Raw genomic sequence first — 23,082 nt, 5'->3', positions numbered from 1 at the left:
TCACAAACAGTCTTCTCCTGGCCTAACCAAGACAACTCACAAATACTTAGACATGTCAAGAAACAAAGATGTCACTTGAAGCATTATTAACAGACACAAATGACTACCTTAGACAACCAATCAGAGTTAGACTTCCAGGTGACTGAAGGCCACTTTCACAGGCCATAGCGTCTACACCTAAGGCCAATGTGTCTCAGGGCCTCCTTTATTTGAGGAATATTTGTAGGAATGTGACGTGGATTAGTTTCCATTTTCTGCAGCCCTAGGGAAAGGGGAAGTATTTCTCCGGTCCATTTTCCTGGGTGCTTTTCCCCAGCAGGCAGGAGGATGTGCAGTTTTCAAGCCCATTCATCAACATTTCATTAGGGAGCACCCAGAGGAAAGAAGGCAGGCTCAAGAAGCCCATAACAATGGCAAAGAATAAGATACTAAGAAATAGGATACGGTGCATGTCCTGTTTCTGCATGGATTATGTCCTTGTAAAAGTCTAAAAAGATTTTGGCTGGGCGCGGCAGGTCTCACGCCTGTAATCCCAGCACTGTAGGAGGCCGAGGCAGGCAGATCTCCTGAGGTCAGGAGTTCGATACCAGCCTGGCCAACATAGTGAAACCTCATTTCTACAAAAAAAAAAATACAAAAATTAGCCACGTGCGGTGGCGCATGCCTGTAATCCCAGCTATGCAGAAGGCTGAGGCAGGAGAATCACTTGAACCTGGGAGGTGGAGGTTGCAGTGAGCCGAGATCGCACCACTGCACTCCCTGCCACAGAGCAAGATTCCATCTCAAAAAAAAAAAAAAAAAAAAATCTCTACAAAGACTTTTACCAAGTGGTTCATTCTGGTCATCTCTGGGGGAGGGCCTGCCAGGGCTGCTTTAGTCCTTCATTTCATATTGTGCTTTATCACTTAAAATGTTTCCCAACAAGTGTGTATTGCTTTTAAAATCGGAAAAAATTAAAATACCTTCATTTTACAAAAAAAATGAAATTAAGGCCACCTCAGACAGAATCAGGGAAGACGAGCCTCAGCCAGGGGACTCTGCTGAGACCTTGAGGTCTTCACCTATAAGAGTGGCTCACCCCCTCCGCATGTAGGTTGGCCCAGGCTGGGGCAGGACAGCCTAGGTGATCTGGCACCGGCTTCTGCATGTGGACAGTTGGCCACCATTCGGTCAGCCACTGGCTAAACATTGCTTCACAACTGCTTTAATGCCAGGCCTGGACCAATTCCTAGGCATGGGAAGCTAAATAAGTCACAGTTGTTGGGTAGCAGGCAATAAGAATACTGTGTGATAAATGCTGCAATTGAGGGGGTCTCAGGAATTCTGGACGCTCAATGGAGAAGGTGAGAGGTGCTTCCTGGAATCCATGCATCTGCCGAAAGCGAGCGATGAAGCACAGGCTACAGTGGAGCGGGCCAGGAGGAAGGCAGGACGGCATTCCAGACAGCGCGCTCAGCAAGGGCAAAGGCAGGGAGGTGTGAAATGGCATGATGGATGTGGGGATACTGAGAGTGTGGAGTGAAGGGGACAGATGGAGGGGCAAAAGGACAACAGGCTAAGGCCAGGTTAGGAGGACTATAGGTACTCGACCTCGAAATTTGAACCTGACCCTGAAGGCCACTAAAAGATGTACACATCATCAGATCGGCAGAGGGAAAGATAGACTGGGGGAGAAGAGTCCCAGGGCAGAAACGCCCTTTAGCAAACTGTTGGACTACCCCAGGTGAGGAGAAACAAAGCCTCAATCACGACCGTGGATGGGACCTGGAGGAAAGTGGCCACATTTAAGAAACATTAGGGAGGCCAGGCGCGGTGGCTCACACCTGTAATCGCAGCACTTTCGGCGGCCGAGGCGGGTGGATCACCTGAGGTCAGGAGTTCAAGACAAGCCTGGCCAAAACGGTGAAACCCCATCTCTGCTAAAAATACAAAAATCAGCTGGGCATGGTGGCAGGCGCCTGTAGTACCAGCTACTCGGGAGGCTGAGGCAGGAGAATCGCTTGAACCGGAGAAGCAGAGGTTGCGGTGGGCAGAGATTGTGCCACTGCACTCCAGCCTGGGCAACAAGAGTGAAACTCTGTCTCAAAAAAAAAAGAAAAAAGAAACATTAGGGAAACAAAACAGATGGAACCTAGTGATTGGTGGAGAGGACCCAAGAAAAGGATGGCAAAGACAATCCCCGGGTGTTGAACGGCCATCTTTGTCACATGGAAAGATGAAGGACACAAGAAGGGAGAGGGTTTTCTTGTTGAGAGTGGCTCCCTGCACCCCGGGGCCCAGGTTTCAGGAAGAGTCACTGCTGTCCTCAGTGCTGGCTTTTGCCGTCTGCCTCCAGGTTTCCGACTTGCAGCCAGGAAAGAGTTACGTGTTCCAGGTACAGGCCGTGAATTCAGCTGGTTTGGGGCAACCGTCCATGCCCACCGATCCCGTGCTCCTGGAGGACAAGCCAGGTAGGGGTGGCCGGAGAGGCCAGAGCTCTGCCACTGGGCTATGCCATCGGGGACGGGTGAAGTTCAAGGGAAGCTGGAAGAAGCCTGATGCTGTGCTAGGCCCTCACACTTCTCTGGCCCTCCAGCAAGCCACTGAGGGAGGGGTCATCATCCCACATTGGCACTGATTTTATTATAGCTCAGAGAAGATCAACCAGGTCACACGCTAGTATATGACAGAATCACTCACCTCTCCCAACTATAAAGCACGTTCTCTTTTCTCCTTCCATTCTTTTAATTATTCATTCATTTAACAAATATTTCGTGATGTGCACATTGCACTGCGAATACAGGAGTGAATGAGAGAGTAAGATCCCTGCTCTAATGTAGGGGTGGGGGGAGCAGAAGACAGTAAACAAGTAAACTATTGCATGAGGAAAGCGATTTAAGACAGAGATATGTGCTTTATTATAAAAGAAATAAAACAGGGTGATAGGATGGGGCAAGGTTGCTTAGCTAGGGCAGTCAAGGAGGGCCTCTCTGAAGAGGTGACATTTGAGGTGAGAAGGAGCCAGATCGTGCAGGGCCTTGGCAGCCACAGCAAGGAGTCAAGTTTACTATTAAGTGCAACAGGCAGGCCCTGGAGGTTTAAGCAGGGGAGGGGTGTGACCTGGTTTATTATGCATAAACATCTGCTGCCCTCTGTTGGATCTTGCCCTCAGGTGCCCATGAGATCGAGGTTGGTGTGGATGAAGAGGGCTTTATCTATTTGGCTTTCGAAGCCCCTGAAGCCCCTGACTCCTCAGAGTTTCAGTGGTCCAAAGACTACAAGGGCCCACTGGACCCCCAGAGGGTCAAGATCGAGGATAAAGTTAACAAGTAAGTGAGGCGAGAGGAGAAACAACTGCTCAACGGGACCCGAATACCGTCAGAGGAGCTGGCAGAGGCTCCTGGCTGAGACCGCAGGGCAGGACCCATGCATGATGGTTGAAAGACGCTGCTCAGTCTTTCACTGAGGACGCTGACTGCCACCTTAGTGAGAAGAGTGGAGGGTGCATTTAAGGGGCTGCAATGGTGCTATTTTTTCTTTTCTTTTTTTTTTTTCTTGAGACAGGGTCTTTCCCTTGTTGTCCAGGCTGTGCAATGGCGTGATCTCGGCTCACTGCAGCCTTGACCTCCCAAGCTCAAGCGATCCTCCCGCCTCAGCCTGCTGAGTAGCTTGGCACATGTCACCGTGCCCAGCTAATTTTTGTATTTTTTGTAGAGATGGGGTCTCGCTATGTTGTCTAGGCTGGTCTCTAACTCCTGAGCTCAACCAGTCTTCCCCACTCAGCCTCCCAAAGTGCTGGGATTACGGGCGCGAGCCACCGCGCTCAGCCAATGGCGTTGTTCTTTTGGAGATTCCTTCTCTGTAGGGAACTGTATGTGCCTCTAACTCAGTACCTTCAAGGAGACCTTCAAAGAGGACTTGGTTTCCAGCCTGGCTGCCAGGGACCTGCACTTGCAAGTTCTCTGTACTCAGGTTCCTCATCTATAGCATGCAGAGTTGGACCAGATGACCACAAGGGCCCCTGTCACCACATGCCCCCATGTGTCATCCTCCCCCAGTGGCTCATGGCCTCAGCTCTGTCCAGAAGGCATAAAGCCTACACCTCAAGCCCTGGAGGAAGTCAGGGTGGTGTGGCCAGTACAGATCCAGTGCCAGAGAGCCCAGATAATGGCACCATTGAAGGTGTCAGGCCAGAGGGGACCCTAAGGAGGTAGCATGAGGCAGCTGCCTGTGCTTCCTGACTTGGCCAGGGTCTGCCTGGGGTACAGGCTCACCAGAAGCAACCCGGATTCCCTGGCTCCCAGGCCTCTAGTGCACAGGACCAAGAAGCTCCTCCCAGAGTCTCCACTCTCCTCTCTCTGCCAGGTCCAAGGTCATCCTGAAAGAACCTGGCCTCGAGGATTTGGGCACCTACTCAGTCATAGTCACTGATGCCGATGAAGACATCTCCGCAAGCCACACGCTGACCGAGGAAGGTAATGCACCTGCCCCCCTCCCTGCCACCTCCCCAGAGAGAGAGTCCCAAACACAAATGCTCACAGAGGTCAGCAAGAAGCAACCAAAATGAGTAAAGTGGCAATTTCCACAGAGAAGTAGGCCCTCACCCACCCATTCTGGATATGACATCAGTGAACTCAACAGACAAAAATCCCTACCCAGTGAAATTTACATTTTTCTGGTCTCTCTTTTATTTTCCCACTTTTTTATTTTATTTATTCATTAATTTTTTTTTTTTTTGAGACAGTCTCGCTCTGTTGCCCAGGCTGGAATGCAGTGGCACGATCTCGGCTCACTGCACCTTCACCTCCCGGGTTCAAGCAATTCTCTTGCCTGAACCTCCCAAGTAGCTGGGTCTACAGGTGCCTGCCACCACGCTGGCTAATTTTTTGTATTTTTAGTAGAGATGGGGTTTCACCGTATTAGCCAGGATGGTCTCAATCTCCTGACCTCGTGATCCGCCCACCTCAGCCTCCCAAAGTGTTGGGATTACAGGCGTGAGCCACTGCGCCCAGTCTGTTTTCCCACTTTTGGTAAAAGCAAAGGTACTAGAATTATTTTTGTTTCCTTCTGTAGCCCCAAAAAACAACAGTGCAAGTGTGATGATGAATTGCAAACAGCAGTTGGTCTGAGAAATGGGGTGACAATAGGGAGTGTTGGGGACTGCGGGTAACCAGAGAGTGAATACCACATCTAAACGACCATCCATATTTGATAAATTAATCTGAACCAAAGCCTGTGCTCACAACAGATGAGACACTCTGCTACCTCCGTAGCAACCAGGACAGCCCTTGCCCATTGTCTAGATCAAGTCTCACCTCCCTAGAGGAGCACCTACCACGTACCTGGTTCTGCATACTTCAATAGTCCTCTGCAGTGCTCATGGCACATGAGGCCTTTTGATTTTGTTAAGAAACAGAAGCCAGAGAGACCCAGGTTCCAGTTCCAGTTCCATAATTTGCTGGCTGATTTTGGACAAGTCATGCCACCTTCCTGGGCCTCAGTTTCCTCACCCGTAAAGAGGGATTATAATCCCTGGCTGCCCCCACCTGAAACAGTATTGTTATGCAGATACAATCAGATGATTCCGTGCAAACTAAAGCCATCCACGAAAATGAAGGTTTTTTTTTTTGGTTTTGTTTGCCGTGTGCTTGCCATGAATCTAGACTCATAGTGTTAAGAATTCTGGGGCTGACTCGGGAAAATGAGGCATGGGCTCTGCCCCTGCCAATTCATCCACACAGTCCATATTGACTGAGCACCTACTGTGTACAAAACATTCACGTAGATTCAGAGCTCGCCTTAGCAGGAAAAGCAACACAAAGAAGCAGTCAGCAGGCCAGGCGCAGTGGCTGAAGCCTATAATCACAGCACTTTGGGAGGCTGAGGCGGGCAGATCACCTGAAGTCAGGAGTTCAAGACCAGCCTGGTCAACATGGTGAAACCCTGTCTCTACTAAAAATACAAAAATTAGCTGGGCGTGGAGGCACATTCCTGTAATCCCAGCTACTTGGGAGGCTGAGGCAGAAGAATCGCTTGAACCCTGGAGGCGGAGGTTGCAGTGAGCTGAGATCGCACCATTGCACTCCAGCCTGGGCAACAAGAGTGAAACTCTGTCTCAAAAAAAAAGAAAAAAAAAAGAAGAACAGTCAGCAAATGAGACAGCATTCTAGAAGAGTCTGAGACTTCTCGCTGCAGTGCTCGGTGTGTGCTCTAGACCCAGGGATACTAAGATAGCATATGACAGGGGTGAGCAATGAGGCCCTGGCACCAGTGGTCCTAGAGTGACCAGAGGTAGACAGTAATGCTCAGCCCACAGCACTGCAGAGGACTAATGAAGTATGCAGAACCAGGTACATGGTAGGTGCTCCTCTAGGGAGGTGAGACTTGATCTAGGCCTTGAAGGACAGGGAGAAGACGCAATCTCAGGGTGGCCAGCAGCAGCCCCAGCATCACCCTCAGTGCCCCAGGGCAAAGACCCACAGTACTCATCATGGCCCCTATGCAGCCAAGGAACCCCAAGGTTGGGGGAGGTGTCTCTTGGAACTTTGACCCAGCACAGGATCCTAGGATGGCTCCTGTGGGCCCCCCCACCCCCGGCCAGGATATTTCATTCTCTCTGGTTTCTTCCTCACTACCCCCTATCCCAGAGCTGGAGAAGCTGAAGAAGCTGAGTCACGAGATCAGAAACCCAGGTAAGCAAGCAGTCCAAGCTGCCAGCCTTGTGCAGCTCCCACTGGGCCCATTGGCATGTTCTGAGCAGAGCAGAGTCAGGCCAAGGACCAGGAAACAACCCCAGAGGGACAGAAGGTGGGGGAACCACAGAGCTACAAGGTCAGGGACCACTCAGGAAGCTCACGGAAGGAAAAGAGCAGCAGGAAAGGGGATGCGAGGAAGGGAAATGCAGGCGTTTTCCTCTTTTATAATTAGTGTTATTGGCTCTTTAGTCATTAGGATTTGGGATCGTCTAAATCTCTGCTTCTCTCCATTGGCTAGGGACAGTGTGTACAGTCCCTAGAGCAGGGGAGGTCACAAACTTGGCTACACAACAGAACCATGATGACATCTTTCCTACTCCGAATACCTAGGCCATGCCCCAGACAAATGAGAATCTCTGAGGGCGGAGCCCAGATGCTAGGGTTTTTGAAAGTCGTCTGGGATCCAGTGCCCGGCCAGGTTGGGAACTGCAGCCCCAGAGCTCTCAGAAGAGGAAACGCTTCGCTGAGATTAATTAAATCTAGAGTGGGCATTCGGAAAACCCTCCTCTGAGCCCCACCCAGTAGCGTCTCCTTCAGGTTCTCTAAGCGTTTTGCATGACAGATGCCAAGGGTGTGCTCAAGGTGGGGCTGGAAGGGAGCCGGAAAGGGAGAAGGGGTCCGACCCACCCCCTTCCCGTCCTGCGCCCCCCAGTGATCAAACTGATCTCCGGCTGGAACGTCGACATCCTGGAGCGAGGGGAGGTGCGGCTTTGGCTGGAAGTAGAAAAGTTATCTCCAGCCGCTGAGCTACATCTAATCTTCAACAACAAGGAGATCTTCAGCTCGCCGGTAATTGGTGCTCACAATCCCTGAAGTGAGGCACCCCTGCCCGGGAGGTGGCCTCACCGGGTGGCGATTCCTCATGGGCTAGTACTTCCCCCTAGTGGCCATTTCAGAAATGACGGCGTGCTTTTGCTGTTCAGTGATGAGGACGGGATGAGGACATTTGGCTCTTAGCACCAGTGCTGGTGTTGGGCGTGGGGTTGGCAGGGACACTACATGCTGGCCAATGCAAGGGACATTCCTACAAACGAAGAATTTCCACACCCCCCACAACTTTTGATTACCCCACCAGACATTCTTAAGATGAAAAACCTGCATTCATGCCTATAATTATCCAAGGCTAGACTCTAACTCTGTTTTAGGTATAAATACAAAGTATTTTTGTACAATTTTTTTCTTTTTTTATCTTTTTAATTAGAGATGGGGACTCACTATGTTGACCAGGTTGGTCTTGAACTCCTGGCCTTAAGTACTCCTTCTGCCTCAGTCTCCCAAACAATTTTATTTTTTGTTTTCTGTTTTTGTTTGTTTTTGAGACAGAACCTCACTTTGTCACCATGGCTAAAGCGCAGTGGCATGATCTCAGCTCACTGCAGCCTCAACCTCCCAGACTCAAGCAATCCTCCCACCTCAGCCTCCCGAATAGTTGGGACCACAGTCACACACCACCACACCCAGCTAATTTACATATATTTTTTTTTTCTTTTTTTGTAGAGACAGGGTTTTGCCTTGTTGCCCAGGCTGCAAACTCCTGAACTCAGGCGATCCTCCTGCCTCAGCCTCCCAAAGTATGCAATGTTACTATACACTGAATGGAGAATTTTTATTCTGCTGGCTACTTTACTTATGCTCATTTTCCTGCTTTTGTACAGAATAGCTTCTGATTTTTTTTTGCTTTTCTTCTCTTAAAGTCAAACCAATTCATTATAAATCGGTGCGGCATAATTGAGGTTATATCCAAGCACCTATATATCAAAACATTTTTATTTTAAATGACATTTCTTCTTTAAATTATGGTTAGAGTATGATATTATTTGTAAATCATATCTGTAGATAGGTTGTATTAGATTGAACCACATGATTTGTCGCTATTCAATGGTTTACTGCTGACGTGGCAATGTCAACCTCATGAGAGATTCAAATTCATGGCTCAATCTCATATTATTTGTGAATTTCATCTCCAGATGGCAAAGCAGCCATTAGAAAATACGTGTTGTGGCTGGGTGGGGTGGCCCATGCCTGTAATCCCAGCACATTGGGAGGCCGAGGCAGGCGGATCACCTGAGGTCAGGAGTTCAAGACCAGCCTGGCCAAAATGATGAAACCCCGTCTCTACTAAAAATACAAAAACTTAGCCGGGCATAGTGGTGCGCACCTGTACTCTCAGCTACTCAGGAGGCTGAGGCATGAGAATCGCTTGAACCCAGGAGGCAGAGGTTGCAGTGAGCCAAAATCGTGCCACTGCACTCCAGCCTGGGCAATAAATTGAGACTCTGTCTCAAAAAAAAAAAAAAAAAAGAAAGAAAGAAAGAAAAGAAAAAAGAAAATATGTGTTATATATATATCAAAGGTCCAATGACAAAAAGAAAAAGAAAGAAAGAAAGAAAGAAAGAAAGAAAGAAAGAAAGAAAGAAAGAAAATATGTATTATAGAAAGAGGGCACTAGTTCTGATAAGAGTCTCACGTCCACTCCCCGTGGGTTATATGACCTTGGCAGTTCTCTTCATCCGTCTGTGCCTCTGTTTCTGCATCTGTGCAATGGGGCTGGTTGTCCCAGCATCGAAAGGTGCAAATCAGAAAGTTTCAAATCAGAACTGATTTGAAAGTTCTGCATAAAGATTGTGCAATGACCTTACCACATGGTATAGGAAGTGTTACAAAGTCTGGACTCATTAGTATTCAGGGGTGGGACAATCAGTTGTCCCTATAGAAAAATAAAACAAAATGAGATCACTCCCCCAAATCATACATACGAATAAAGCCAGAGGAAGAAAGAACCTAGATGAGGAAAATGAAATTTTAAAAACTGTTAGAATATGGTAAAATGTAAACGAGTGTTAATTCTGGGTAGCAAGTACACGAGTATTTTTTTTTCCATTATCCTTTACACCCGTCGATGGGGTTTTTCCTATTTTAAAAGAAGTAGAAAATAAGCGCTGGGCACAGTGACTCATGCCTGTAATCCCAGCACTTTGGGAGGCTGAGGCGGGCAGATCACTTGAGACCAGCCTGGCCAACGTGGTGAAACTCCATCTTTATTAAAAATACAAAAATTAGCCGGGTGTGGTGGCGCATGCTTGTAATCCCAGCTACTTAGGAGACTGAGGCAGGAGAATTGCTTGAACTCAGGAGGCAGAAGCTGCAGTGAACTGAGATTGCGCCACTGCACTCCAGCCTGGGCGATGGAGCGAGACTCTGCGATGGAGCGAGACTCTGTCTCAAAAAAAAAAAAAAAAAAAGAAAAGAAAAGAAAAGAAAATAGGCAAAATCATGGCACAGCAGGGGTTGGGAGCTTATTATTAAATTGCAACTGATCGCGCCACTGCATCCCAGCCTGGGCAAGAGTGAGACTCTGTCTCAAAAAAAAACAAAACAACAACCAAAAAAATGTAACTTATTCAAGCACCCAGGGGACTAGGTGTCGGGGGAGCCGCAGAGGGTTACCCAACACCCCGCCCCAGTCTCTGAAGGCTGACAGCTCTGCGCTTACCACCCCCAAGCCCACCACACTCTGATGTGTACCCACAACAAAGTTCCCAGAACAGGGAAAAGGACTCTGGAGTTTGTCCTTTTCAGAACCGCAAAATCAATTTTGACCGAGAGAAGGGCCTGGTGGAAGTGACCATCCAGAACTTGTCTGAGGAGGACAAAGGGTCGTACACTGCTCAACTCCAAGACGGAAAAGCCAAAAACCAGATTACCTTGACACTGGTGGATGACGGTCAGCCATGCCCAGCCCTGTCCCGCCCTGCCCCGCACACTCAGCCTGCCCTGCAGCCCTGAGTCCTCAGCTCTGCAGCCTGCTGAGCACAGCCCCATCACCTTCTGTCCACCCCATGTCCCCTCTCCAGACCCACACTCCTTTCGGCTCATGCCAGTTCCTCCCTCTGTGTTCACAGATTTTGACAAACTTCTGAGGAAGGCAGATGCTAAGAGAAGGGACTGGAAGAGAAAACAGGGTAAGAGCTGCTGGAGTGAAGTTCAAAATCCCTGGCCGCTGGTTCATGCTAGAGATGCTGGGACTGGGGGTTAATGGGACTGCCAGTCCTGCTGTGTCCCCAAGGGAGGTCCACTGCCATTCAGTCCAGTTCTGTCCCAGTGTCAGATCAAAATAGCTCTTGCCTGACCTGAGGGTGAGAGCCGAGCCCTCTTCAATTTTGCACCCTGAAGCCAGGCACAGTGCCTCAAGCCTGTAATCCCAGCACTTTGGGAGGCCAAGGTGGGCAGATCACTTGAGGCCGCAGTTCAAGACCAGCCTGGCCAACATAGTGAAACCCTACCTCTATGAAAAATACAAAAATTAGCCAGGCATGGTGGCACACGCCTGTAATTCCAGCTACTCAGGAGGCTGAGCCACGAGAATCCTTGAACCCAGGAGGCGGAGCTTGCAGTGAGCAGAGATTGCGCCACTGCACTGTAGCCTGGGTGACAGAGCGAGACTCTGTCTCAGAAGGAAGGAAGGAAGGAAGGAAGGAAGGAAGGAAGGAAGGAAGGAAGGAAGGGAGAGAGAAAGAAAGAAAGAAAAAGGAAAGAGAAAGAAAGAAAGAAAGAGAAAAGAAAAGAAAGAGAGAGAAAGAAAGAAAGAAAAAGGAAGGAGAAAGAGAGAGAGAGAGAGAAAGAAAGAAAGAAAGAAAGAAAAGAAAGGAAAGAGAAAGAGAGAAAGAAAGAAAGAAAGAAAAAGAAAGGAAAGAGAAAGAAAGAAAAGAAAAGAAAAGAAAAGAAAGAAAAGAAAAGAAAAGAAAAGAAAAAGAAATTTGTGCCCTCGGCCTTGCCTCACCCTAGTCCCAGCCCTGGCAGGGGCAACATCTGAGAAGCCCATAGCCACTAGCTGCCCCTCATCCCAGCACTGCCTGGATACGGGTGGCACCTGGCTGAGCCTGGCTCTCTGACGGTGGGCACATTTGTTTTGCACGCACAGGTCCCTATTTTGAGCAGCCGTTGCAGTGGAAGGTCACGGAGGACTGCCAAGTGCAGCTGACGTGCAAGGCAAGTCCTGCCCTGCCCCCAGGCCCAGTGCGGGGGGACCTGTGGCTTGTCCCCAAGCCCAGTTGCTGTCCCTGCCCACCCAGCCCCCTAAATTCCATACTCTGTGCTTGGCTGATCGCACACACAGAAAGTACCCCCGAGGAGACCACATGTAACCCAAAAAGCAAACCCACCTTTCCCAGCGCCCATGGGGTAGGATTAGTGTGAGGTGGACCAGCCTTGAACGAGATCCTAGTGGCTCCAGAAGGGGTTCTGAGGGGTCAGGGGGTCTAGGTGCCTGCGAGCGTTTATATGTTGTGGGGTATCCCTGTGTTTATGATTATCCTGTGCTCAGAGACTCACAGTATTATTTCACCTGCCTCACAATCATCTGTGACATAGGCATTACCATCCTCACTTTATAGATGAGAAAACAAATGGGGAAATAGCTCAAGGCCACACAGTAAGAGGGAGAGCCCAGGTTTGAACCAAGTCTGACTCCAAAGCCTAAGATCCTTCTTAGCACCCTTCAGCCTGTTTAGATAACTGGGGAAGGGGAGAGTGGGTGCTCTCCCAGAAGCATATTCACTCAGTAAACTCAGGGCATCTATTATGTGCCACTCTGCAAGGTACTGAACATACAAAAATGATGAAGTGGTCTCTGTGGGCCTTGGGAGCCCATGGTCAAGGCAGGACCATTGGAAAACAGCATCCCTCATGCTTGACCCGGATGGGGCAGGAAATTGATGAATCGTGATGGGGGGGTCACTATGGGGTGCTTCAAAAAAAAGCTTCCTGGAGGAGATGACATTTAACTGAAGCATATGGACATTTACAAGGCAAATAGAGTAGGGCAGGGATCAAGAGGCAGAGGGAAAACCATTAGCACGAATTCAGGGTCCAGAGACCAGCAGAGGAGACATATGGTATGTGAAAGGACTCCACTGAGATGCCTGAAAGTGTGCACAGGTGTGTTTTTACTCAAAAAGAAACAAGCCTGACAGAGTCTCCTCATTCTCCACCTTCCCCAGGCGACCAACACCAAGAAGGAAACTCGCTTTCAGTGGTTCTTCCAGAGGGCAGAGATGCCAGATGGCCAGTATGACCCGGAGACGGGAACGGGACTTCTCTGCATCGAAGAGGCAAGTGTGGCTCCAGCTTCAGGGCTCACTTTCTCCTTTGGCTGCAAGCCAGGGAGGGCCAAGAGCTCTGGGCTGGGCGTCAGAGGCAGGGCTGACGCTAGGTTGATGCAAGTGAGGCCCTGAGCACAAAATTTAAGAGGCACCAAAAAACTCAGTAATCAAGATAAATAATATTGTATGCAATATTCTAAAAAATCAAAATTAATGCAAAAAAAGCTATTAAAACCCCCAAATTTTCAATAGAGACAGAATCAATATTACTGATTTTTTTCTTTAGCTCCAGTGCTGGCCCTGCCAACAACTGTGCAGGCTTGGGCTAGCCCCCGTCCCTCTCTGACCTCAGCTTTCATCTGCAACATGAGCGGGTTGGAAGGGATGCTCTCTCAATGCCTCCTTCCCGCCCCCAGCAGTCTAGGATTCGGGACAGGAAGGATGTCTCCATACGAGGCAGATCTGGGCAGAATAAAGCGGGCCTGGAGCTCAATTCTCCCCCCAAGTCCTCGCCCATGGCCTTTGGTGGACCGTGGCCTGGTTGAGAGAGAAACACAAGGTTTGCTCTTAAACGTCCACCTTTTTCTGCCCTGCTGCTGCTGTCTGTGGCCCCACTGGGTGCCCAGGAGGACTGGAGCAAACAGAGCCTTGCTGACTAGGAAGAAAACAATGATTTCAAGGTCTTCTCCCAAATCCTGGCCAGGCTGATGCCAAGTCAGCCTTTGCCACCACTGTGCAAGCTCCTCAGACAGGCTGTGGCACTAGTAGGTGCTTCATAGTTATGGAGTTTTATTATAATCATCAGTCCCATTGGTGCAAACTTTCTGGCCTCCTAAGAGTTACCTCCCTTGATCCCCACAGCAGCTGTAGCATACAGGCAGGGCAAGGATGATGTCATGATTTTACAGATAAGTAAACTGAGGCTCAGAGGGTTTCAGTGCAAAGACATAAGGCTAGAAGGTGGAGTCAGAAGCCACTCCAGTCACCCACCCTAGGTTTGGCTGAGACCTTGGAGCCTTCCTGGGATGGTGAGGACATGAGAGGACTTTTGGGGCTCAGCACCTCAATCCTCAGGTTAAGAGCTGCCTCTGTCTTGGATCCTGCCCCAAACCCACTGTGTGGAGATGGTCCTCGTGGGAAGTATTGAGAGATGAGGGCTGAAGGAAGGTGCTGTGTAATAAGAGGTCACTTCTGATCTCTGGACCTTGCCTTGAAAGCACAACTCAAGTTCTTGCTTTGCTGAGTGTTTGTTCAGACTTAATTTGGGGCTGACAAACATGGGCCAAAAGGACTCCCTTGTCCTGGGCAGGAGAAAACACACTTCCTCCTGGGGAACTGCAGGTGGTGGGGGTCCCTCCATCCAGGAACCCCCAGGGAGTGAAAGGTGGGCCAGGCCCAGACAAGCTCTGCAAAGTGAGGCTCACTGTGTCGTGCTCAGAGCAGCTGCCTGTGAATGCAAACGAAGGTGTCTGGTTCTGTCCTCAACTGCCCCTACTCCACCCCGTCCCCAGGCCCAGACAAGCCCCGAGCTAGGAATCCAAGGGCTCTGGAGCTGAAAGGAGCCTTAGAGCTCACCCGGCCCAGATGAGTAAACGGAGGCCCAGGGAGGAGAAGGGTCTTACCTGAGGTCACACAGAGAGTGAGGGGCAGGCCTGGAGCCCAGGCCTCCGGATTTGGTATCCATCTCTCCTTCTGGAGCCCATGCTGACACCACCATCGCTCATCCTTCTTTCCAGTTGTCCAAAAAGGACAAGGGAATTTACAGAGCGATGGTTTCTGACGATCGAGGGGAGGACGACACCATATTGGACCTCACGGGTGACGGTAGGAGCTGGCGATGGGTCAGGGGCTGTGGAGGGAGCACAGTGGAGCAGACTGTGATGTCATCTGCGCAGCAAGATTTATGGGATCCCCATGTCACTTGGAGAAATTGAGGCACAAAGAGATTAAGTAACTTGCCCAAGATTCCACATCTAGTCAGTGGCAGGAGCCAGGTCGGTGTGACTCTGATGCCCGTGTTCACCACAGTATACCACAGTGAGCCCAGGCTTGGAGACCCGAAGCCTGAGTTCACTCCTCCGTCCCACAGTGGGCCCAGGCTCCTCATCGGGCTGATCGGCTCAGCCTGCAAAAAACTGTCAGGTTTGCATGTTTGTCCTCCATCCATAGTGCCCTTCTGCCCACCCCATTGCTGAGTGCCCTGAACCCCCTACTATCCCCAAGCTATGAGAGTCATCCTACAGAGCTGCCTGTCCCCCGAGAGCAGCTCATGGGCTCCACCAGCCTTTTTCTAGGATGTCCCCACTCCTAGCACATCCCTAGGGGAGCCCTATGCCAGCTAACCCTTCTCTCTGTTTCCCGCCAGCCCTGGATGCCATCTTCACCGAGCTGGGCAGGATTGGTGGTAAGCAGCCTGCCTCTTTGCCCAGCCCTGCCCTGATGCCCAGCAGCCTCCAAGCAGCCTAACACTGGCCTTGGATATTGGGGGTGGGTTTAGTTTCCAACCTCAAACACCAAAGAGAAAATCCTGCCTCTTCACGGCACTGCATTTCCCCCACAGCACCTGCCCCCCAGGGCAGAGGCAGACAAGCTGGCCCCAAAATCTGATGCCTAAATGGCCTCAGGGAAGACTCATCCTTCTCCTCTGTCTCCCCAGCCCTCTCTGCAACTCCACTGAAAATCCAGGGGACCGAGGAAGGGATCCGGATCTTCAGCAAGGTCAAGTACTACAACGTGGAGTACATGAAAACCACCTGGTTCCACAAGTAGGTCCGCCTTGCCCCAGAGCCCCAGCCAGGCTGGAAAGGATTCAGCACCTGACCCACGGGGGCCTCCTTCCGTTCTCCCTGCCCAGTCCTCCAAGCAGAGCCTGGTCCCAGGGGTTGGCAGAGACAGGGTCTTTCCCTGGTCTTGCTGTCCACAGAAGGAGTTGAGGATAGAGATTAGCAGTGGGACGAGTAGAAAGGCTTTGCTGAGATCCCCCAGGGAAGGTGGGAACCTTGGTGGGACAACATTTTTCTGGAAACTCTATGGCCACAGCAGGATCCGTCTGTGGGCCACAGCTAGGAACTGGGGGAGAAATGGATGCAGGGACAAAGAAGAGCCAAGTGGTCAGATGGGTCAGGGCACCCTTGTGGGCCTCTGCAGCCTTAGCAAACTTGGTCAGCCAGGCTTAGGGGAGGAAACATGCAGGAAAAGGGTCTGCGGGACTGGCCACTAACTGAAAGCCAGGGCTTGAAGGCAGGATAGATGAGGTACCCACAGAGACTCACCCACTCTCTGAGTGACCCCAGATAATCCAACAGCAGAGTTTTCCCAGTGCTTTTTATCAGGTGCATGCCTCAGCCTTGTGGAGCAGACATTACTGCACCCATTCTATGGAGAAGGCTTGACTGATTTGGTCCAGGTTGTCAAATGAGAGCCAAGGCCAGATGTAATTTCAAGACAATAGGTTCCTCCCCCAGCCAGAGTTTCTGAGCCCTATGACTAAGCACAGAGGTGTCACCTCTGCCACACAACACTGGGAACAGAGGACAGTGTCTCTAGGAACGAAATTTAAGTAAAGAAGGGGAAAAGTTTCACCTTATGTGGTTTCTAAAGATTAAAGTAGAGTGCTTATGGGAAGAAGGCCTGGGAGAGTTTAAAAGGAGGAGAATAAAGAGGTGAGGAAGTTAGTTCCTGAGGGTGAGGGAAGTGGCAGTCACAGACCCTGGAGCAGCATTTCCTTAGGGTCCCTGCCTGTGGCATACATCACAAATGCGGACTCAGCACCGACACATAGTTGTCATGCCACAAGAATTGATGAATGAATGAATGAAGTATTGAATGATGAATGGAGGATTGAATAATGAATGAGTAAGTGAATGGATATTTACCTGGTGCCTCATGAATGGTCACCACCCATAGCCCATGGATCTCAAAACAAAACCGCAGGAGAGGATTTTGGGGCAGGGGTATCTGTTGACCTGCAGACAGGCAGCCTTAACCATTTCTCCACCCTCACATTCAGAGACAAACGTCTGGAGAGTGGTGATCGGATAAGGACGGGCACCACCCTGGATGAGATCTGGCTTCACATCCTGGACCCCAAAGATTCAGACAAGGGCAAATACACTCTGGAAATAGCTGCAGGGAAGGAAGTCCGGCAGCTCTCAACAGATCTCTCAGGGCAAGGTGAGACTCCACCTATGTCTGCAGAGAAACCTGCTTAGAAAATCCCATGGACAGGCCGGGCACACTGGGTCAGTCCTGTAATCCCAGCACTTTGGGAGTCTGAAGTGGAAGGATCGCTTGAGCTCTGGAGTTTGAGACCAGCCTGGGCAATATTTCTACAAAAACTAAAAATAATTTACCTGGGCATGGTGACGCATGCCTATATTCCCAGCTACCTGGGAGGCTGAAGCGGGAGGATTGCTTGAGCCCAGGAGATAGAGGCTGCAATGAGCTGTGATCACACCACTGTACTCCAGCCTAGGCAACAGAGTGAGACCCTGTCTCAAAAAATAAGAGAATAATAATAAAGATTACTCTGGGATAGGTGTCAAGGAAAGAAATATTTTTTAAAAAATTTTAGCTAAATAAAAAGAAAAAAGAAAATCCCATGGTCTTTTGAGGGGACGCCTACCCTCCCACCCAGTCCTGCCACTGCCCCAAAGGAACATCGGCATGGGGAGGAGAGTGGAGGACAGTCAGGGATAAGCTCTGCTCCCAGGGCCACCCTGTCCCCACCGTCGGACAGCAGAGGCCCTGATGCCCACCTTTCTCCTCTGTCCTTCTTACAGCTTTTGAGGACGCAATGGCTGAACACCAGAGACTGAAGTAAGTTTCCTCTACATTTCTCAGTGTGAATTATAGGCCCCTCCAGGGTGTGGCATGAACTAGGCTCAGGACTCCTTCCCGGGAGCCCCAGCCAGCTCCACCTTTCCCTCGTCACCCCTCACCTCCACCTGGGCTGGACTGTCCTTTAGCAAGTGGAATGTCACACCTTGTTCCCATTTCTGTTTTTCAGAGCCTTGGCCATCATTGAGAAGAGTAAGTCTGCCGATATTTCTGTTGTTTTTGTTTCTGAATTTGGGGCAAACTTCCTGGAAGCTCAAGCCTCTTGGTGGGCTGCTGAAGGCCTCGTTCCACAGTGGGGTCTGTGGGGCCCTAGGGTCTTACAGAGCTGCAGGGAAGACCTGGGCAGGACAGAGACAGAATCCGAGGACAGCTGCGACTGTGTTGTGGAAGCACCCAGCGCGAGCCTGGCTCTTGCAGGCACAGGGACTACGTTGGTGGGACCGAAAAGGAGGGGACAGACAGGAATGAGGCTGGGCAGGCCTTCCTGAGTGATCTGTGGGGATGGGGTGACTTTAAAGCTGAAGCTATGGCTCTCGAGGCATTGGAGCCTCACTGAATCCAGGATGAAGCCCCAAACCCAGAGGCCCATGGCACGGCCTCTGGGCCACCCGAGGAGCCACCACCAAGTCCATGAGCTCAAGCTTGTCCCATTCATCACCTCCCAACCCAAGCCAGTTCTAAGCGGCCCGGTGGTAGGAGTCTGGCTGTCTGCTCTCACTGGCCCAGCAGATGAGGTGTAAGGATTTCAGTGAGGGAAAGACCCAGGCAGGCAGCAGAGCACAGATGTGGCCATCGAAGGAGACAGCACAGCTCTAAGAACAGACAAGAAAACTCACACCACCAGCTTGAGGCCATGTGTGGGAGGGGGCAATTTGCTCTGCATGGCATCATTGTCCCCGAGTGCCCCAACTGACAGGAAGTGCAGGCCTCAGGCTCATAGCTGTTATTGGGAAGGGGCAATCGAGGGGTATAAGTGGCCATGCAGTGAGAAGCTCCTGCAGGGGGCTGAGGGGCGCCTCGGTAGAGGGAGCACAGCCCAAGACCAGCCTCAGCCTCAGGCCATGAGGAGGCTCTTGTACCATGAATCTAATCATTTATTCGGTGAGAATGTCCCTGCCCATCCTGGAATACCACATCCTGAACAGAAGCCCCATCCAGGGCCCTAATAGGGGAAAGCTGAATTCACCAATACTGGGTTGCTGGGGCGTGTGGAATCAGAGCTGAAGGAAACAATCATTTCATCCTGCTGTGAAGGGCTGGTGACACTTTCTGCCCACAGCTGCATCCATCTGTGGGGCCTTCCCGTCCCCATCCAGGGTCCTGCTCCCCTTTCACCCACTGGACAGACGCCATCCGCACTGGGCTCTGCACGTCCCTGATCCCTGGTCTAGGTTGTGCTGACCACCCATCCTGTTCCCACAGCTTCCTCTGCACCATGAAGAGTAGACCAGATTTCTGCTTAGTGGTTGACAACCACGCTCTTCCTGGCCACCCACAATGGCCACCAGGTCCCTCGCGTGACCGGGTTCAAAGTGTCCCAAAAGCTTCTGTCCTGCTTTCTCTGACCTTGTTGGTCACACCCATTGTGTGGATTTTGCCAGTTGAAGCCTCAGAGTAGTTCCACTTACCTTATTCCTGGTTCTTGAGGGCAGGAGCATCTCATGGTCACCTCCAGGTACCACCAATCATAGCAAATGACCTCAGATCAGTGGCAGAAACACACTATGTCCCATATCTTCTACTTATGAATACAAGGAAGCATGTAATACAGTTCTAGAGATTTCCATCCAAGGCCAGGTGTGGCAGCTCATGCCTATAATCCCAGCACTTTGGGAGGCCAAGGCAGGAGGATTGCTTGAGCCCAGGAGTTCAAGACCAGCCTGGGCAACATGGCGAAACCCCGTCTCTACAAAAAATAGAAAAATTAGCCAGGCGTGCTGGCGCATGCCTGTAGTCCCAACTGCTCAGGAGGCTGAAGGGGGGAGGATTGCTTGAGCCTGGAAGGCAGAAGTTGCAGTGAGCTGAGATCGTGCTGCTGCGCTCCACCCTGGGCAACAAAGCCAGACCCTGTCTCAAAAAATTAATTTTGAAAAAAAGGTGTTTAAAAGATTTCCATCCAAAATAATAGAAATAGAAAAAGAAAAAGAAGGCTTGCTTAAAAATAAACTTCAACTCTATGAAACTTCTGGGAAGCGGCTGGCAGAAAAAGATTCATCCCTGGGGTCTCTTATTTCCCTTCCAGATCGTGCCAAAGTGGTGAGGGGTCTGCCAGATGTGGCCACGATCATGGAAGATAAGGTACTGACCCTTCCCGGCCCACAGCCAGCAGTCCCCCTCTGTGTTCCTTCGTGCGTCCACCGCAGATCACGAAACAATTCAGCGCCATGGATTCAAAGCCAAAGAGTGGCCAAGTGACCACACCTCATTGATGACATGTGGTACAAAGGAAAGCCACTGGGCCTGGTGTCAGCCCTCAGTGGGTGCTTGACCTAGTTCTGTCTCCATCTGTCTAGACAGCCCTGGGCATCCTAGACTTCTGCCTGCGGACTTCAGCGTCCACAAGAAATGTCTGCTGGGAGATCCCTAAAAGCCCGTTTAGGACTGAACTTATTTATGCAAATCCAGTGTTCCTGAGAACAATTGCTGACTTTTTGATGGTGCTTACTTTGTGTCAGGCATGATTCCATGTATATTATCTTTTTGAGCTTCTTTAGCCGTCAAGGCAATCACATGAAATAGGGTTTTATGTATTACTGATCATAGTTTATAGCCGAGGAAGCCCAGAGTGCCTTAACCCAGGTTAAGAGACCTAAGGTCACACAGCTTGCAGGGGCAGAGCTGAGATTCACACCCAGGAAGCCCAACTCCAGAGCCTGTGTGTTTAATAATTACATTATAGTGCTCTGCATTAGAGCTTGTTCAGTAATTTTCTATTTTAATTCATAAACCTATGCACTAAAGCAATATAATCTTACTTGCACGGTAAAATCATAGTGACATATATATTACAAAAAGCAATGAAACAAAGCGAAGGCCATTCTGGGACCGATAATTGCGAGAGTAATTATGGTCTGAGACTCTAATTAGTAAGTATTCCTGTAGAAAGGTTGAGAATGGCCGGGCGCAGTGGCTCACGCCTGTAATCCCAGCACTTTGGGAGGCTGAGGAGGGCAGATCACCTGAGGTCAGGAGTTTAAGACCAGCCTGGCCAACATGGCAAAACCCCGTCTCTACTAAAAATACAAAAATTAGCCGGGCTTGGTGGCGGGCACCTGTAACCCCAGCTACTCGGGAGGCTGAGGCAGGAGAATCACTTGGTCCCGGGAGGCAGAGGTTGTGGTGAGCCGAGATCGTGCCACTGCACTCCAGCCTGGGCAATGGAACGAGACTCCATCTCAAAATGAAATAAAAGGTTGAGGATGAAGGATGTGGGGTTAAAATAAAATCTCTCCCCTTTATAAATTACAATCAAACACATGTACTAAATTATCACAGGGAGCAACCTGAGCTGGGAGCTCTCTGGGGGCATGAAAGTGAGTGATAAGTTCAAGTTACAAGGAGGTGAGACTGTTCCCTTCCTGTCTTTTCAAACAGACCCTGTGCTTGACTTGCGTCGTCTCAGGAGACCCCACCCCCGAAATCTCTTGGCTGAAGAATGACCAGCCTGTCACCTTCCTTGACCGATACCGCATGGAAGTGAGGGGGACAGAGGTCACCATCACCATTGAAAAGGTCAACAGTGAAGACAGCGGCCGCTACGGCGTCTTCGTCAAGAACAAGTATGGCTCCGAGACGGGCCAGGTCACTATCAGTGTGTTCAAGCACGGGGACGAGCCCAAGGAGCTGAAGAGCATGTGACAGCATGTGTCCAGGCACAGTCTGAGTCTAGTCTGCATGGACCAGTAGGGACAACCTGTACCAGGGTCACAGCCTGGCACAGGCTACAGGGGTGGGGCAGAAGGAAAGGGGACAAGATAGAACCCAGGATGTGAGGGTGGGGGTGGAGCGGATGCACCAAAGTGGAGAAGCAAAGATCTTTCTGGGGTCCTGAGTGGCTTCCAGGAGAGCGGGATGAACACTGGACCTGGAGTAGGAGACCCGGATGCACTGGGGCTATCTAACAGTACTGGCATCTGATAGGTGGAGGTCAGGTACGCTGCTAAACACTGCAGCTCCCATCACATAGAATTATCCAACCCCAGATGTCAAAAGTGCCAAGGGTCATGAGCCCTGCCATAAACTGATACATCGCACCCCTCTTTTAGGATCCCATGGTTTCAATTCACATAAGTTCAACAGACATCTGAAGTCTAGCATGTGGGAGGCTGAGGATGGAGATGGGAATACAAAGGCAGCTGATAAGCAGGCTCCGCTTGCAAAGAGGCCTCAGTCCAGTGGGAGAAACAGACCTGGGCGCAAACCACTCCAGGACAAGGATAAAGCAGGTCCAAGGAAAGTGCCACCAGTGGTCCAAGGAGGGAGACAGAGGGTCGTCCCAATAGGGGGAGGTAGGGCTTTTAAAACACCTTCATCCAGGCTGGGCGAGATGGCTCACGGCCTGTAATACCAGTAGTTTGGGAGGCCAAGGCGGGCAGATCAGCTGAAGTCAGGAGTTTGAGACCAGCCTGGCCAACATGGCGAAACCCGGTCTCTACTAAAAATACAAAAATTAGCCAGGCGTGGTGGCAGGCGCCTGTAATCCCGGCTATTCAGAAGGCCGAGGTGGGAGAATCCGTTGAACCTGGGAGGCGGAGGTTGTGATGAGCCAAGATTGAGCCAAACAAAGATTAGCAGAATTGGTGTTGGGCCCTGAAAAATTAGTCCGATTTTGTGGTGGTAATGGGAGAAGGACATCTCAGGAGCAGGGTCTGGTGGGAGGAAAGGGAAGGAGGAGGCTGAGGCTGCCCAGGTGGCCTTGAATACCAGGCTTGGAGCTGGTAACCTTCAGGGCTTCCAGCGCAGGGCCTCTGCCTGGTGTGACAGATACCGACTGGCCTCACTTGATGGATCTCAGTACTGAGCTGGGCATTTCTCTGCCCCCCCAACTTTTTTCTTTTTAAAAATAAGACGGGGAGTGTTCATAAAATTATAGATGTTTGTTGTACAATTTTGGAAAACCCTGGAAATTATAGAGAAAATAAACATAATCTATACTCCCAACACCATGAAGTAACACCTGCCTCTGATTTCTGAAATGGCTTCTGAACTGAAGGATAAAGTGAGTCACCCCTATATCCCCCACCTCTGCACATATCAAGACGTGGTGGGTAACATCCCCCAGCGGCTCACCTTCCAGGCTGCATGGTGCAGGCAGACCAGGCGTTTGATGAGACCTCTGCAGGGAGCAGCGGGGACCAGGGAGACCTAACTGGAGTTTGGGGAATCACGCAGATCTTGGAGGCAAACAC

The 23,082-nt window shown here is 50.4% G+C and overlaps 1 protein-coding gene across 1 annotated transcript in view; it reads left to right on the top strand.

Moving 5' to 3' along the window:
- MYOM3 (myomesin 3) overlaps window positions 1-22,839 on the top strand; it is a 56,448-nt gene extending 33,609 nt beyond the window's left edge. The window contains exons 21-37 of the mRNA XM_030805356.1: window positions 2,336-2,450; window positions 3,152-3,308; window positions 4,345-4,454; window positions 6,627-6,671; window positions 7,387-7,523; window positions 10,314-10,458; window positions 10,637-10,696; window positions 11,656-11,723; window positions 12,734-12,844; window positions 14,572-14,659; window positions 15,201-15,239; window positions 15,492-15,600; window positions 16,845-17,008; window positions 17,617-17,653; window positions 17,844-17,866; window positions 19,917-19,972; window positions 21,269-22,839. Coding sequence (XP_030661216.1) covers window positions 2,336-2,450; window positions 3,152-3,308; window positions 4,345-4,454; window positions 6,627-6,671; window positions 7,387-7,523; window positions 10,314-10,458; window positions 10,637-10,696; window positions 11,656-11,723; window positions 12,734-12,844; window positions 14,572-14,659; window positions 15,201-15,239; window positions 15,492-15,600; window positions 16,845-17,008; window positions 17,617-17,653; window positions 17,844-17,866; window positions 19,917-19,972; window positions 21,269-21,532 — 1,728 coding nt within the window. The 3' untranslated portion in view covers window positions 21,533-22,839. The remainder of the gene's footprint in view (window positions 1-2,335; window positions 2,451-3,151; window positions 3,309-4,344; window positions 4,455-6,626; window positions 6,672-7,386; window positions 7,524-10,313; window positions 10,459-10,636; window positions 10,697-11,655; window positions 11,724-12,733; window positions 12,845-14,571; window positions 14,660-15,200; window positions 15,240-15,491; window positions 15,601-16,844; window positions 17,009-17,616; window positions 17,654-17,843; window positions 17,867-19,916; window positions 19,973-21,268) is intronic.
- Window positions 22,840-23,082: the final 243 nt, after the last annotated feature.

Source organism: Nomascus leucogenys, chromosome 24 (genome assembly GCF_006542625.1).
Source record: "Nomascus leucogenys isolate Asia chromosome 24, Asia_NLE_v1, whole genome shotgun sequence".
Lineage (NCBI taxonomy): Eukaryota > Metazoa > Chordata > Mammalia > Primates > Hylobatidae > Nomascus > Nomascus leucogenys.
The sequence above is the reverse complement of the archived record's forward strand: the minus strand, read 5'-3'. Positions and strand labels throughout refer to the sequence as shown.